Below are 16,876 nucleotides of genomic sequence, written 5' to 3'. Positions count from 1 at the left end.
ACAACAACACCAAATGCAATAAACTACGGTTCATCATGTGTATTTGTATGTATAACACTATAGAGTGTTATGCCAGCACATGCAATTAACCTTTAGCCTTTAACTGTTATACTCTCACACTCACAATACAAATACATAGCAGTAGGATGGCCATTATTTTGTACTTTTTTTGGATTTTCAATGCTAGAACCAAAAAATTTATATATTCTGGGTCCTCATAAGATTCTAAGACGATCTAGGCTGTCTATTGTCATTTATGAGAGCATCAAAAATCTAAAATGTGCCAACTAAGGCCCACCCTAGTGTGTAAAGAGCACAAATATTTGTGTTTGATGGAGTTCGTTTATTTAAAGTGTTATAATAATTGCTTTCGTATTATTGTTGCTGTTGCTGTAATCCTTGTTGGACATGTAACGAGTATTTGTTTATGCATTTAAAATTGAATTATAATAATTGTATTATTGTTGTTAAATATTATCATTTAAATCTATGTCTATTTAAATCAGATAATTACAGGAAATTATGTAATTTTAGAATTATGAAGGAGACAAGACAGAATTGTAAAATATTGTAATTGGATTACATAAGAAAACAGATAAAATTTAAAAGTTTTAAATTATTTCCTTATGCCGATAATAAACACATTTTTAATAAAACTATTACAATAATACCATTACACAATATTTTCATAAAAGTATTTATTTTATATTTAACAATAATTTCATTATCCTTGTCTTTAACATTGAGTAATAAAGAAATGGAAGCTTGAATGAAAAAATCTTTTACCATCTTTGTAAAAAGAAAAAAAATATTTCTATGAAAAGCCAAAGGAAATCATCATGATTATTATAAGGATTCATAAAGTAAACCTCCCAAACCCAAATAAAATATACTGACAACAAAATAAACATGAAAAACTTATTTACGATTAAGGTCAACAGTAAATGTACCAAAAATACTAAAAATAAGTTAAGACATTTTAGCCACAAGCACTAAATCGAAGCATATAAAAACAAATGTGTAAAAGCTGTTTTATTTTATGGTTTATTATTGGTGAGAAATATCCAAAGTATTAATAAATATAAGAAACTAATACTAAAAATGATTACAGATTGAAATAATTTTGCAGAATTTTAAATCAATAAGACTGCTTTAGAAGTAACTTCTGAAAAAAAACCTTTGCTTAAATTTAAAACAGATCTTTTTTTTGCAGTTTTAGGAAATAAATAATAATGACAATATCTAAATGCTTCTTTAAAATAATAAAATACTGAATAATGTAAAATTCAAAAGAACTTATAACAAATTCGGACAATCTCATCAGATTTAAAGTATTTACAAACAAAATCTACTGGTAGCGTATGATTAATATTAATTTATTAATAAATGTAAAAAAAAGCAAAAGCATTCTGACAACACTACGTGTTTGAATTAACAGAGAGAGACATAGAATACTAAACTTGAACAGCTCGCGTATGGAAGATTTGAAATTTTTTTATAAGATTTTTAATTGCTTGTTCAGATATGCAATAGACTTGAAAGGAACTTGTAAAGAACTTCTTTGTTTTTAAAAAAAGATCTACCGGTGTATGACATATCCGTTAATATCTGTCATTTATTCTCGCTTAGTTATTGAACATTAAAGTGTAAACAATAAAGTTTTATTTTGTTTCGAGGAAGAATTTTGTACCAACAAAGCGTCATGTGTGGGAAGTTTTTCTTTACTTCTTTAAAAAAGTTCCGCTGAAGCACACCGATTACTCACCAAAGCTTATGGTGAATGTGTTCCATCGGTTTTAACATGCGAGAGATGGTTTGTACGGTTCATAAGTGGTGATTTTGACATGGAAGACAAAGATCGCCCAGGCCAGTCAAAAAAGGCATTAGTTCATGAAAATTGTTGTCAAACTCAACAAGAGCTTGTAATTGGAAGCTAATCAAGCAGCAATTTCAAAACGTTTGTAAGCAGTATAATTCATCTAAAAGCAGGGAAATTGGGTACCATGCGAATTGAAACTGAGAGATCTTGAAAGACGGTTTTGCATGAAAGATGATGATGCTTGAACGCTATAAAAAAAATCATTTTTGCACCGAATCATTACTTGCGATAAAAAATTAATCCATTACGATTACTCGAAGCGTAAGAGATAGTATATGAAGCCCAGCCAACCACACGCAGAGAAAAAATATAATTGGGCATGGTTACTGTAACCATTTAAATAGTGTTACAAGATTTTTAACAATATTATAGTCACAGTAACTATTTACATGATTGTGGCAACCATAATATGGTTAATTTATGATTCACATGATTGTATCAACCATATAATGGTTACAGTAAACAAATATATGTTTGTGACAACCATATTTATGATGAATAATTTTATCATAATATGTTGTTCTCAGATTATGATAAGCCTTAAGCCGAATGCAACATAACATGATAAGTCCTTCATCATATGAATGGTTGTCACAAACATATAATTGTTTACTGTAACCATATATATGGTTGATACAATCATGTGAATTGCAAATTAACCATATTATGGTTACCACAATCATGTAAATGGTTACTGTGACTATAATATAGTTAAAAAACTTGTAACAATATTGATATGGTTACAGTAACCATGCCCAACTATATTTTTTCTCTGCGTGCAGCCGAATAGACACCAAAGACAAATATGCATTGCGCAGTTGAGCAGTTATTTTAACTCGGAATACATATGCTGCCAGAAAGATGGAAAAGGGTCATAGTTTAACAATGGCCAATACTTTGAATAAATTTATATTGTAAAAATTTTTCAAAATAAAAGCTACAAATTTGAAAATATCTCGCATATTTAAGTCATAAAATAAAATTTATTTGCTAGTTTAGGAAATAATATAAAACTAAAACATTTAAATACTTCTATAAAACAGTTAAATGACAAAAATTTTTAATTCACAAGAACTTTAACCAGAATTTTGAGGGTTTCTTATGAACCAAAAGCATTTGCAATATATTTGACTTGGTGACGTATGATCAATATTAATTTATTAATAAAAGTAATCATACGTCTTTTTACAACAAACGTTGAGGTCTATCGCAAAAAATTTATATGAAAATCATAGAGGAGGACCTAAGCTTTAAGTAAATGAAAGTTGTTAATACCTCGTTTGAATACAAAGATGGTCAAGGTATGCTTAAGTTAAACACCTCGCTGTTGGATTATAGCTTTTAGTGGAAACATTTTTTCCGAAGACTTTTTATTTCTTTTTAAAATTTTAAATGGTCTTGAAAGGAACTTCTGAAGAATTCCTTTTTGCAAAATTAAAATGCTTTTATGTTCAAATAATAATTTTAAGTGAAAAAATATTTTGCCACATACATATTTTTTTATTTTTTCAAGTTTTGCCTTTTTATTTAAAAAACATATTTATTTATTGTATGTTTTATTACATTTGCCAAATAATAAAATTTTCTGAATTAGAAAAAAAAAACATTTATTTGCTAAATCCCATTCTAAAATGTAAGCCATCTTTTGTTTTAAGATTTAACTCACTCATGCAGATTATTATCAATGACATTTACAGTTGGTTTGAGTTGTTATTATTGTTGTGGTGTAGTTTTTTTTATTTTTTTAATTTACAGTGAATATGTATTACTATCATTATTATTTGCTATAATACGAGTGTATTTTGTTCAACATAAACATTGCTGTTTTTGTTTACAAGGCTGTTATATCATTATTTAAATAACAACAATAATAATAATAATAAAGGGGAGCAAAAAAAGTAACAGTTTTTATGATAAATCTCTCTTAAAGCTTATAAACACACATTTATACTCTCGCATATGCAGCCATTATTTTTTTGATATATGTTTGTATATATGTATATGAATGTCACCATCATTCTCTCTGCTGCTACTTACAATGCCAACAGTTTTTTGTTGTTGTTATTTGTAATTTTTTAACTGTTGTTGATGTTTGTCTGTCGTTCTTTTCTTTTACTCTTACTTTAGGGCTTTTTTATGTATTTTTCTTAAATGACCTTGATTTTGAATTTCTGGCGGCTATAAAAACTATAAGAATTCAGCAGTAAAAGAGGGTGGCTGTATAAAACTATTACAAAAACTATATAACAACAGTAAAAATGGAACAAAAAAAAAAGAAACGATTACCTTGATTTTCAAATTATCAAGTACCTACTACTATTCTCGTACACATGCCAGAGGAAAGGGGAAGTATGCCTCAATAAACCATTAAAGGAGGCTTTTTACTTATTGTTTTGACAATATTTATGGGTAAACAATATAATCTATTGTTACGAGTATAAGAAATGTAAATTTTTTAAAAGATTTGAACAAGGATTTCAACATATAATAAAAAAACAATATTGAAATTGTTTTTAATTTTTTTTATTTTACTAAATTTTTATTTATTTTTCTTACAAAAACGTTTTATTTGTTTTAATTACAGTTTTATATTTTTATTTTCCTTTATTCTCTTTATTTAATTTTATCACTGAGAAGCCCTTCCCGTTCAGTAGTAGTAGCCTAATTGGCGCCAAAGAAGAAATCAAAAAAAAAATTGTGACAAAGTGAGACAAATTCGAAAAAGTTTTTAACACCCTACATCACCTTTTCAAGTTATTGGATGTTAAAAAAGGAAATTTTAACATTTTTTAAAATTCATTTCAAAAAATTATCAGGATTATTCCTGTTCTGGTAATATACAACAATTTTATGCATTTTCCTCAGTCATTTTTTGGAATCTATTTTGAGAAATATTAAGAGCTTTGTCATCTTCAAACACCAATTCTCGTTTTTTCGAATAGCTTAGACTTTTAATAAGATTTATATGTCAATAATATAACAATTTTCTTTAAATATGCTATTTTTAACAAACATTTTAATAATGTGCCATTATTTTATAATGTTACATAGTTTTATTTAAATAAATTCGGGGTATTATTACTGAATATATATGAAATAAATACTGCAGATTGTATTAAAATCAGTAAATGTAAACCCTTTCAATACCGTTATCAAAGTTCAAAATTTTGAATTTTTGTAATTTTTCATTTTAATAAAGCTAAATGTTAAGCATTTATTGGTGGAATTTAATGAAACTTCAGAAAAATATTTATTTGAAGTTTAGAAATTATATTGAAAGCAAAAAAATATAAATTTATGACCTTGAGACCAAAACATTTTTGTTAAATTTTGACACTAAGTGCATAAAATGGTAAATTTTATTTTCTTTTTAAAAATTCAAAATAAAATGTTCTAAAGTTCATCTATCAAACATTTCAAACAGACAGTGTTTTTAATTGAGCTTTTTTAGATCCCAAATACATCAAAGGGTTAATTTTGACTAACATTACTCCTCTTGAAATACCTATACAGAATATTTCTCATGGAATATTTTTAAATAATTGGTAACATTAGTTCTGTGTTTTTTTCTTATAAATAAGTTTCTTTTTTCCTTTACGTTACTCTAAGATCGACTTTAACCCACTAAAAATTTATTTGGCCAACATTTTCTTACATTTATTTCATAATTTTGTGTTATATAACAATGATAACAATCCTAAAACGGATGATGGCTATCAAGGAAAACATAAACGTTTTCTTTTCTTCTTTTTTTTTTTTTGTTCCAAAAGCACAAAGACGAAAACTCAATTAAGTCGAACCAAAAAAAATACCCCTACTACAAATAAAATAAAACGGAAGTTGTTGGTCGATAACAATCAAGTAAAAATAATACATAAATAAAAGAAAAATCGTTTAAAATATAAACTGTAAATTGCTAACTTTTAGCCTTGACCTTGATTATCATCAACAATACAGACAAATACTTACTTTTATTTTGGCAAAAAAACTTAACTTAAAACCAAATAAGACAAATGATTTAAAATTTGTTGTCTTTGTAAAGAAATAATCGATTAAATTTCACTATAAATTTTACATATAGGCTTATTTGAAATGAAAAATGTTTAAAGTTAAAATAGAATTTAAAACAAAATTCTGAGTAAATAAACAAATTTATGGATTTCACAAACTTGGCAGCACGCAATAAAAGTTTCTTTGATTGTTTGTTAAATAACAACAAAAAGTAAGGAAATTTTAAAATAAAGTATTGTTGAGGGCCAAAGTCAGGGCAAAAATAAACAAAACAAGTTTATAGAAATAGAAAAATATTAAAAATTTAAAAGTTATACAAAAAATGCAACACTGTTGTGACACATAATAAAATGTCAAAATTGCAGTGTTGCCAATGTAGAGGGTTATCTATGTTATTTATTGAAGCGACATAAAAACACCAAGTATACAATTTTGTAGGTTTTTTAAGAAGCTTTTAACTCCCCGTCTTGACTAGCCATCAATTTATTCCCTCAGCTAACAATTTTGTGTATGTACATGAATTTATGTTGTATGGACACCTTTCGAGACAAATTCAAGTGTGAACAAGCAATTGTCAGTTAAGCAGTCACGGTTCTAGGTCAACCATTTGGGGGGAGCAAATAAAGTAAAATTTATTTAAAATTTTTCTGTTTTTCCTTTTTCTACCCTTAACCATGGCAGTGGCAAGGGTATATATAAGTTTGTCACTCCGTTTGTAATTTCTACATTTTCCATTTGCGACCCCACAAAGTATATATATATTCTGGATCGTTATAGATAGCAGAGTCGATATAGCCATGTCCGTCTGTATGTTGAAATCAACTTTCCCTAGCCCCCAAATAACTTACAAACATGATTGATGCATCATTATATCGATAATTCTCGTCTTGGTTGTTGTTTAAATAATCGGCCCAGAAGTGGCTGAAATATATGGAAAAAACCGGGACATAATGATAGATTGTATTTCAAAGTCCATTGCAACGATGTATGGGTCAATGGGTCATAATCAGGAAAAATATTTTTTAATCTGATTTTTTTTTTAACCAAAAAATTTTTTGTCATAAATTTTTTTTCAATTAATTTTTAAAAAAAAATATTGAAAAAAATTAATAAAAAATTTCGAAAAAAAATGTATTTTAAAATATAATTTGGTGAAGGGTATAAAAGATTCGGCACAGCCGAATATAGCGCTCTTACATGTTTATATTGAAACATTTTGGTTTTTTTTTGGGGGGGGGATTTCCTTTCTTCTGGCTAATCAAATTTTGCTCTAAACCCTTCAATTGATTAAATTCCAAAAGCTATGAGTTTTCCGATTTTTATATGGTTTTATTCTTATGCAATATTTTATTGTTAATTTTTTTTTTGAATAAGAATTTCTTTATATTAAATTATTTTCAAATTGATTTTCTTTTATTTCTAACAATTTTCCCACCTTTATTGTTCTTTCTCTTTGCATTGTCACACCAGGTAATGGTTTAATAAATGAAGCAGAATTTTTACAATGGGTTGGACGTATACAAGCCTTACGCGACGAACAAAGCCAACAGCAGCAACAACAAGAGGAAAATGCCAGCAAACCCGATGAATTGGATGATGTCACTGAGGATTTAATTGCTGCATTTAGGTATGTACACAATTTTCTTTTAAATACAAACAACAAGTATTGAATTCTGTTTGGTATGAATCAAAATAGGATGAAAAAAGGAAAAGAAGTGTGACTAGAAAAGTGTGTGAAAGTGTCGGTAATAGTGTATGTGAACAGTTTGTGAGAGAGAATCATTTCTCAGAAAATATCCCTCCCTACAGTTAAGCAAGTAGTCAATGTATGGCTTATAGACAGTAATTGTCAATAATTGTCACTTGGCTGACTCCAATTTATACATTTTGGATCATTTGACACGTATGCTTTTTGTAGTGCAGACAGAATTCAATTGGTTACTTTATACATCTTAGGTCAATTGTCACTTTATTGTCTCTAAGTAATCTAGAGTGTAGTCACTTTAAACCTTTTGTGATTAATTCGTACAAACTGGTTTTATGCAAATTGTGTTTATATAATTCCTTTTGTTTAAGTACACTGACATCCCATGTAACCTAGCATGAAGTCAAATGTCACTTTAGTGTCTCTCAGTAACCTACAGTGTAGTAATTTTAAGCGTTTATTTTATAAAAACCAGTTATGATCAAGGTAGCTAGTAAAGTAACTGACTCTATGTAACCGGTATGTGAATCCAACTACTTTGGATCAGACAGTCTATTTGTAATATATGTAGGGTGCATAGGAAACCTAGTTATTTATGTAAATAGTGGTGACCCTAACTGAAAGCTAAAAATCCCTATTTCCGGACAGTCACCCAAAACTACTGGGTATTTAACAAGTGCATTTATCGTATTGTTTTCCAAACGCAATGTTAATGACAACATTGATGAAATATAAACATGAACATGACATTCACAATCAACAAAAGAGAGAACAAATTCTTATTGATGGTCATTCAGGGAAGCAAATGCGATAAAAATAGACTTAGACTTTTTTTCGCCGGCTTCATAAAATAAGTCATGTGGGATTATTCTCATTTGTTTCTTTTTTTTAATTGAATTTAATAATAGAAATAAAATAAACTTCAGTTAAGTTTAACCTAAATCAATCCCATTCACTGTTTATAGTAAAAGTAATGGCAAATCAAATTGTTTGGTATTACTGCCCCATCTCCTTTTTAATTTAGATTAAACGAATTTCCATTTTAATTGCCAGAACTTATTATTCAATTGAAATACATATGTAATGATATTTGTGCTCAAATTCTATTATATAAACATTTTCCATTCCAGTTTTGGGTTTGACCATTTGAAATGTTGTTGTTGCCACAATTCATGTCAGCATTTAATGTGGCTTTTGTTTTTGACAATTGGATTTGGTAAATTTGGTGATTAGAAAAGTCATGTTAGATAATGCAAATTAAGGAAATGTGATGTGAATTTAATTTGCATAATTTAGCAATTTAGATTGATAGAAAAAGAATTTCAAAAATGTTCTTAATTAAATTGTAGTATTTGATAAATGAATCCAAATATTTGATTTTTTCAACTGGAAAATTAATCAAAAATAACTCTTCCACAAATCCATGAGTTAGAACCATAGATAAATACACATAGATCGGAAATTCTGCTGTCAAAGACCTAACTCAGTTGTCAAAAAGTGATGATAATGTATTAGTAAGAAACCTATATGAAAATAAAAACAACACTCGTAGGTGTTCTCTTATAAATCACTCTCTCAGTGATATAAAGCTTTGAATTTACCAAGGTAATGAAAGTGGACCCGTTATTTGCGGTCCCGGATTTTAAAAAATAAATGCTAACCTTCTCATTATAAGTTGTCCATTTAGTTTTGGTGTATTATTTTTTAGTTAGTAATTTGCATAAATTCAATATTTTTATCTTTTTTTTTACAAAGGAAACTAATTTATCTTGTTTTAATTAATTTTTACATCAATTAAACTATTTTATTAAATAAATTTATTTATTTTATCTTTTAGAGTGTTTGATCGAGATGGCAATGGTTTTATTACCCGTGATGAATTACAAACCGCCATGGAAATGATTGGTGAACCTTTAAATGAAACACAACTGACACAACTGTTAGCCATAGCGGATTTAGATCAAGATGGCAAAATAAATTATGAAGGTAAGTGTCAATTGTATTTTAACAAAAGCACACAAATGAAATCCCACATTTACACAATTTATTAGCTCATGAAGCCATGTTCAATATTTGTATCAAGTTTTGATTTCCAAGAAAATATCGGAACCCTACCAGCAAAAAAATAAGTTATATATTGTTTTTATATGGTTTTAATAACTAATAACTTGCTATATTATTATTTTTAATGAAAACAGTAATGTCCAATTAACTTTTACAATACCCAAGACGCTAACCAAGTTCAATAACATCTAGTAACAATAAGGGCAAAATGAACAAATAAAACGAAAAATTTAATTAATTGTTACAACCACAACAAAAACATTAATTAAACATACAATTAAAATAAAGTGAAATGAAATGAAAGAAGTAACAATAAAATACATATTTAGTTACAAAATGTTTGCAAAAAGAGTGGAGGATCATATAACCAAAGTACTTAACACACAAAAACACACTTAATTATTCCAGCAGTTCTGCATTGATTACAAAAGAAGTCAATGTATGGTAATTTTCACTCAAATTTATATTATTTTGGGTCATTTGAAATGGATGTTTACTATGTAATGCAGCGAAAAGTTAATTGGTTACTTTATACATCCAGGGTAATCTAAAGTGAAGTCAGTCGTCACTTTAGTGTCTCTAAGTAATCTAGGGTGTAGCCACTTTAAAGTAAATTGTCAGTTAATAATAATTTTGTAATGCGGAGTTTAGTCTTCTATGAAGGATCAATCGACTTCCGCCTGGGACACACACATGTTAAAATAAATGGTCACATAACTAATACTGTAACTAGCAGTGACCCTAAAGATGGGTAAAATCACTAGTTCGGGACACTTAGCCAGAACTGCTGGGATTTGAACAAACACAAACAATCAAGAGTCAGCATGTGATTTTTCAGGTTTGGTTAAGAAATAACAACATTGTTTTATTTCTTGGGAGTATTTTGTTTTTGTCAATAACTGCCCAGTAATTCTGGCGACTGTCCCCAAACTATTGGTTTTACCTTCCAAATAGGTTCTGTACTAGTTGCTGAAATTATTTAAACATGTGCCTATCGATTGATCCCAAATAGATGTGTGGTAGTCGGCCCAAAGTAGTCAATGTGTATTAACAACGAGTAAGTTTCCTTACTAGCTCCTTAACTGTTAATTTTATATACTTCTAGTTGTTTTAACAAACACATATTTTGAGTTACATTATTTTTTTTCACAAACACAAACTGCCAGAGACACCCACCCAGAGTCTTTGGTGGGAATCGAACCCGCAACCCTCAGATTAATAGTAACGATAGTCGAGCTAAAGATAACATTTTAGAGGTAACTATAGCGTAGCTTAACAAATATTTTAATTTATATCAAAAGGAATAGTAAAAAAAACCCAAGCTGTCCCGGTTTTTTCCTTATACATATCTCAGTCATTTCTGGGCTGGGAGAATTGTCGATATATTGATGTATCAATCATCAATCGAACTACGAAAATTTGATTTCATCATATAGACTGACATTGTCAAATTCAAAACTAAAGGGTACCAAGAGACAAAACAATTATTGTATCGCTGTCATCATTATCAAACATGATACATGTAAAGAAACGATAAATCAATTTTATGTTACCTCCAGGGATTCGCTTGTCTCTGAAAAGAGTGTTTTAAAAAGAGATGTAAGATAAGTTATACAGCTTAGAATTAGTTTTGATCTTTCAATAGAGCAAACATTTTAGAAACCATATTAAAAATACCAAAAAATATTAAAAATTTAATATTTAAAATAAAAAACAGTAAAACAATTTTAATGTCGCATAGTTCCAAATCCAAATCTATACAAATCTACAGCAATTTGCTATCAAAACTCTAAATTTTATACCAAAATTATAAAAACATCACAATTTGTTTGTCCTTACTCTTCTTTATACAGTTGGCAACACAACACTCGATATAAAGAGTTGCCAAAAAAGTCGTTGTAAAATGTAAACAAATTATTTTCTATAACTGTAAATTAGACAGTGAGTTCTCTATTTACATATGAGAATTCTCTATTTACACATGATTTGTACAAAATTAAAAAAAATACGTAAAACAACAATAATAAAAGTGTAACAACAGTGGCATTAAAATAAGTAAATGAATAATAAGGTTAATAAACTTGTTTAAATATTAAGCAACAGCTTGTCAAAAAAAAAAAAATTTTCTTCGATTTTCTTTTTTGTTGGTATAGACAAAAACAAAATAACCACAAATGTCACTAACAGTTATTCTGACTGTATGTCTGTCTGTCTGTCAGGCTGCTACCTAACAATTGAAGGACACACAAATCGCAGGACAGACGCTCTAACAGACATTCAAAGTGCTTAGATGGACAAAATAGACCAAAAACAATATTAACAAAATGTGATATATTAACATAATATTTTATTGTCTGTAATTGAGACTGTTTAGTAAATAAAGTGTCAGAAAATGTGGGGAAGGCAGAGTTATGGGCATAAAAAGAGATAAAGTAAATATTTACAACATAATTAGGAAAATTTGAATGAAAATGAAGGCAACAAGCACACTTTATTACATCTAGTTAAATTTAATTGAATATAATTTGAAGCTAATTAACTGTTTGGTTTAATTTATTTATTATATAAAAACATGAGATTTTCTTGAAAAAAAAAAATATAAAATGAAATAAGAGAATTAATATCCAATTCAGAAAAAAAATTCAATTCACACTCTTGTTGTATAAATATTTAATTGAAGTATTTTAAAAACGGTATATCAGAGGTTTTAAATGAAGCCATTATAAATGGACTACGGTCGGTATAAGTAATATTACATCTAAAATTAAGGGCCTGACTTAAAAACACGACCGGAAAACAAATGGGTAAGGCAATCCAAACCGCATTACAACTTAAAATTACCAAGTTTTAACAAAATTGGAACGGATAAGGTTCGGTTCCTTGTCAAACATTTTTGTTTCCTACCAAATTTCAATTATTTTTATGGCAAACTGAGTGATTTTCATTTGTGGAAATATTGGAAAACCTTATTATAAAATTCTTATTCCTATCTATTTCATTACAGAATTCACAAGACTATTACTCTAAGGGGAGAGCGAGACGGAGTTGGCTACGTGTTAAGAACCTCATTACAAAAATTCTTCTTACTTAAATAAAAAACAAAATAAATTTAAATACAAAAAAAAATAATTATACTCAATGAATAAAAAAAAATACAGAAAATTTAAAAACAAATTATATATTTTTACTAAATATTGCATAAATAATGTTATAATCAAAATTTATATTGTATAATAAAAAAAAAAACAAAACAAAAAAGGCTCTTCTTTAAAAGAAGCCTACAATTTTGGGAAAATTTTTAAAATAAAACTTAAAAAAAACACCACCTTATTAAAGGCATATATTAAATATTAAAAATAAATTTTGTTACAAAACCTATATAAAATAAAACATAAAAAACAAATATTTTTGTTAAGCTTATAGAAGAAGTTGATGGAACATAAACACAAATTAAAATTATATAAAAAATTATTGAAAAAACAAAACAAAAAAAGTTAGTTTTATAAGTTTATATTTTTAAACATTTAATTAATTACCTTAAATAATGAATGTTAACAATAATTTAATTAATACTTAATTTTTGAGTTAATTTTAAGTCTTTATTTATAAAAAAATAAAAAACACACACAAAATACAAACAAACAAAAAAACTAAATAAAAAGGAAATTATATTTTTAAAAACAAATATACATACTTAATATATCAAATTTGTTTACATAAATTTCCAAAAAAAAAAGAAAGAAATGCATAAACATATAACTATAATAATTATAAATAATATAAAATAATATTAATAATAATTTCTCGGATAAGTCTGAAAGTGAGAGTGATATTGTGTTAAGGGTGCTGCAATAATTACAACAACAACAAAATAACAAACAAACAAATAATATTGATTTAAAATAACAAAAAACTATGACATAAAATGGCAAACAATAAAACAACTACAAAAACTATGTAACAAGTCTTACCGCAATTACATACACACATCATGATGATACGCAAAAAATTCAATATAAATTCTTTATGTTTGTTTGTCTGCTGTTTGCCTGAAACCAACAGCAACAATTACTAACAAACCAACCACAGTATATAGTAAACATAAATATTTACATATTTTCTTTTTGTTTGTTTTCTCTTCTTTGCTCAGCTTTTTATTTTGTGAGTTACAAACTACAAATACAACAGCAAACAATAACAACAACAACAAAATACAAACACAAATTATATTAATTATGAAATGGCAAACAAAACAACAACAAAAAAACTAACAGGTTTTATTAAGAGCAAAATAACAGCAACAAAAATAAAAGAAATACAATATTTAAATAAAAAATTATATTAAAAAAAAAACAAACCAGAAAAATTAATTAATGTTTTAATTTAACTTTGTCTATTTTTTTTTCTTTTGGTAAGTAATTACTTTACATTTTAATTTATGCCATAAAAATGGAAGCCATTTTAATGCGATTCTATGGAAAAATATTATGAGTTTTTCTACCGTTAAAAAAAAGAGGGGAGAGAGAAATAAGTAAGATGACAGAACTTTTATCATGAACCGAAAGAACAATCGCTGACATTTACTGTTTATTATTATTATTATTTAAAGTATATATATTCTCGATCGTTAAAGATAGGGAGTCAATATAGCCATGTCCGTCTATATGTTGAAATCAACTTTCCGAATACCCCAACTAACATACATACATGATTGATACATCAAAAAATCTGTCCAAAAATCCATCCATCCGATCCATTTTTTACCGACTTTTTGTCTATGTCTGGATTACTAAAGGTAGGGTCACACATGACAAATATTTGACGAAAAAGACGTAACCACTAAATAAAATACATTTGAACTCTTATTTATTTCAAAAACTTATTTTACTTAGGATGATTCAAAACAAAAAATTTAGTTTTGTTTTATTTGATGCTGTTTGATCTTAAAAACAGTTGTAAGAGTAAACTCGTCAAACAAATTTGTTCTAATTGGTTAAATAGTCATAAAATAGTGACATACATATTTTCATAATCATAATCATCACTTTCGAGAAAAATCAAATCGCAACTGGAAGCCAGGGAAAGATCTTTGAAATACCTTTCATATACCTACTATGTTCAGAACCTAGTATCCGACATACTGCGAGTGACAATAGAATAAAACTTTTTTGAAAACTACATAGTATTCGTAATTTCAGTTTTTTATTTCTAAGATAAATTCAAAGTAAATTTCAGCGTCTTTTAATAACAAAAATACATTTTTAGATTTATACTTTTTGGCAATAGCAAAACAATGCAAACTTTTATAATTCTGAAAGAAATAAAATAAAAAAAGCAGCATGTTTTACCGTTATTTCAATATTTCCTTTTGTGTTTTTTTCGCACAATCATTTTTATTAAACAGTTAGTTGAAATGGCTAGAGTTAAAATTTACGAGATCTTAAAACGATTTAAATGCTGGATTCAAGCAAAAAACTAATCCAAGACAACAGGAGAAGTTTAAGAAATTTCCAAAAATTACTCCCCAGGAAGTTAGCAATAATTTTAAATTAGTACTCGAACTGTTAGACGATGGGCAAATGAAGCTGGTCTTGATTGAGATGGCCTATGGGAAATTGTAGATTGCAAAATACGGACTTATAATTATTCCAAAAAGGAAGCTTTATCAGCTGCGGTTATATTAAAGGCAATGACAAAATATTTCAAAGGAGACGATGCTTTAACCCTCCGTTAAAGCGAGTTTGAAAAAAATCTCTTAACTTTTTATTTCGAAAACAAAAACAATATTAAAACAATGTATTTAAAACAGTAATACAAAAAAAATTGCAGTAAAAATATTATTTTATCAAAAAATAGCTTAAAATTTAGGGTGATTAAAAAAATTTACAATAAAAAAATGTCTGCCTGTATCAACCAGATGAAGCAGTAAATAGACAAAGGACATCCAACATAATACTGAGCCACTAAAAGGACCTGAAATTTTTTGTAAAAATGAAACCTAAGTTTTGTCAATACCATAACAATGACTATATTTATGAACATGTTCTTATTCTGAATGAAAAAAGTTTGGAAAAAAGTCATGTTCGATTTATAATATTTATTGAAAATTTATTCCAATTATGAATTTCTTTTGTCTGTGTACTTTATCGTGTGTTCGATTATTCGACAATTGTTGATCGAATAATTTTTTTATTCTAAATTGAAAAATTTTATAATTCTATTGAATACAATTTTTTTCCTCAAAAAACCCGAAGTTTGTGTAAATAATTAAGTCAATTGTTTAGTATTTGTTATACAAACCAAATATTATACATACTTAAACTCAATTAAAATTTTGAATTCTGGCGCCCTAAAACAATGAACGAATAAATACTTTACATATTCTGTTTAATAAACTTATTTGTAATAGAAAGAAATTTCCAAGTTGTCATCAAAATTTCAATCAATTAAAAAAATAAGTTTATTTTATACATTAATTTTTTACGTAAATCTGTATATATTTTTGAGAACAAAGATTTAGAAATTAACGATTTTTTAAACTAATATAAAAACACTGAAAAGTTAAAGCAGTGCAATGGAAAATGCAGAAAGTGAAGAGGAACATTTGCAAAAAATAGAACATTTTACAAAACCAAACAGAACACGGGGTGGTGGTAAGGTAAATATTAGAAAAATTGTAACACTTATGGCCGCAACTTCAAAAAATACGGTGTAAAATACCCAGCAGATAAATTTACCTAAAAGATAGCATGACATTAATATCAAATCAATATCTACGGGTAACAATTACCAATCTTTTTACTCCATAAATAATAAAGCACTGATAGATATCTATTTCTTGAAATTAAGGGCATTAATACAGGTAATTTTTATTTATTTCTTGTGAACTTACGCTTTCTCTACTGTGGAACTTTCACACAAGAAAATTCTATTTCCGCAATTTATTGCTTTGATTTGTTTTTGTACGAATGAAAACACTATTTCGAATACTACCCAAAAGATGTTCAATATACACATCGTTAGCGAAAGTCGTAAGTTCCTTTTCGCAAATATTACAGGAAACACAAAAAACTTTCTAAAATCCTATTTTAAATATTTTTATTATAATATATCGTATTGTTATTTGTTGTGATTAGTGATAAATAATCACAGTGCAGAAGAATTGCGTTGGCTACTTATAAGACCTTTTTGCAACACACATTGCTATTACTTATTTT

General features: G+C 27.3%; 1 protein-coding gene across 5 annotated transcripts in view; it reads left to right on the top strand.

Moving 5' to 3' along the window:
- Eip63F-1 (Ecdysone-induced protein 63F 1) overlaps positions 1 to 13,344 on the top strand; it is a 122,188-nt gene extending 108,844 nt beyond the window's left edge. For all 5 annotated transcript variants that reach the window (XM_065506358.1, XM_065506357.1, XM_065506360.1 and 2 more), the window contains 3 exons: positions 7,361 to 7,517; positions 9,433 to 9,581; positions 12,664 to 13,344. In XM_065506358.1, coding sequence (XP_065362430.1) covers positions 7,361 to 7,517; positions 9,433 to 9,581; positions 12,664 to 12,686 — 329 coding nt within the window. In that variant the 3' untranslated portion in view covers positions 12,687 to 13,344. The remainder of the gene's footprint in view (positions 1 to 7,360; positions 7,518 to 9,432; positions 9,582 to 12,663) is intronic.
- Positions 13,345 to 16,876: the final 3,532 nt, after the last annotated feature.

The sequence above is a fragment of the Calliphora vicina genome, chromosome 3 (assembly GCF_958450345.1).
Source record: "Calliphora vicina chromosome 3, idCalVici1.1, whole genome shotgun sequence".
Lineage (NCBI taxonomy): Eukaryota > Metazoa > Arthropoda > Insecta > Diptera > Calliphoridae > Calliphora > Calliphora vicina.
The sequence above is the reverse complement of the archived record's forward strand: the minus strand, read 5'-3'. Positions and strand labels throughout refer to the sequence as shown.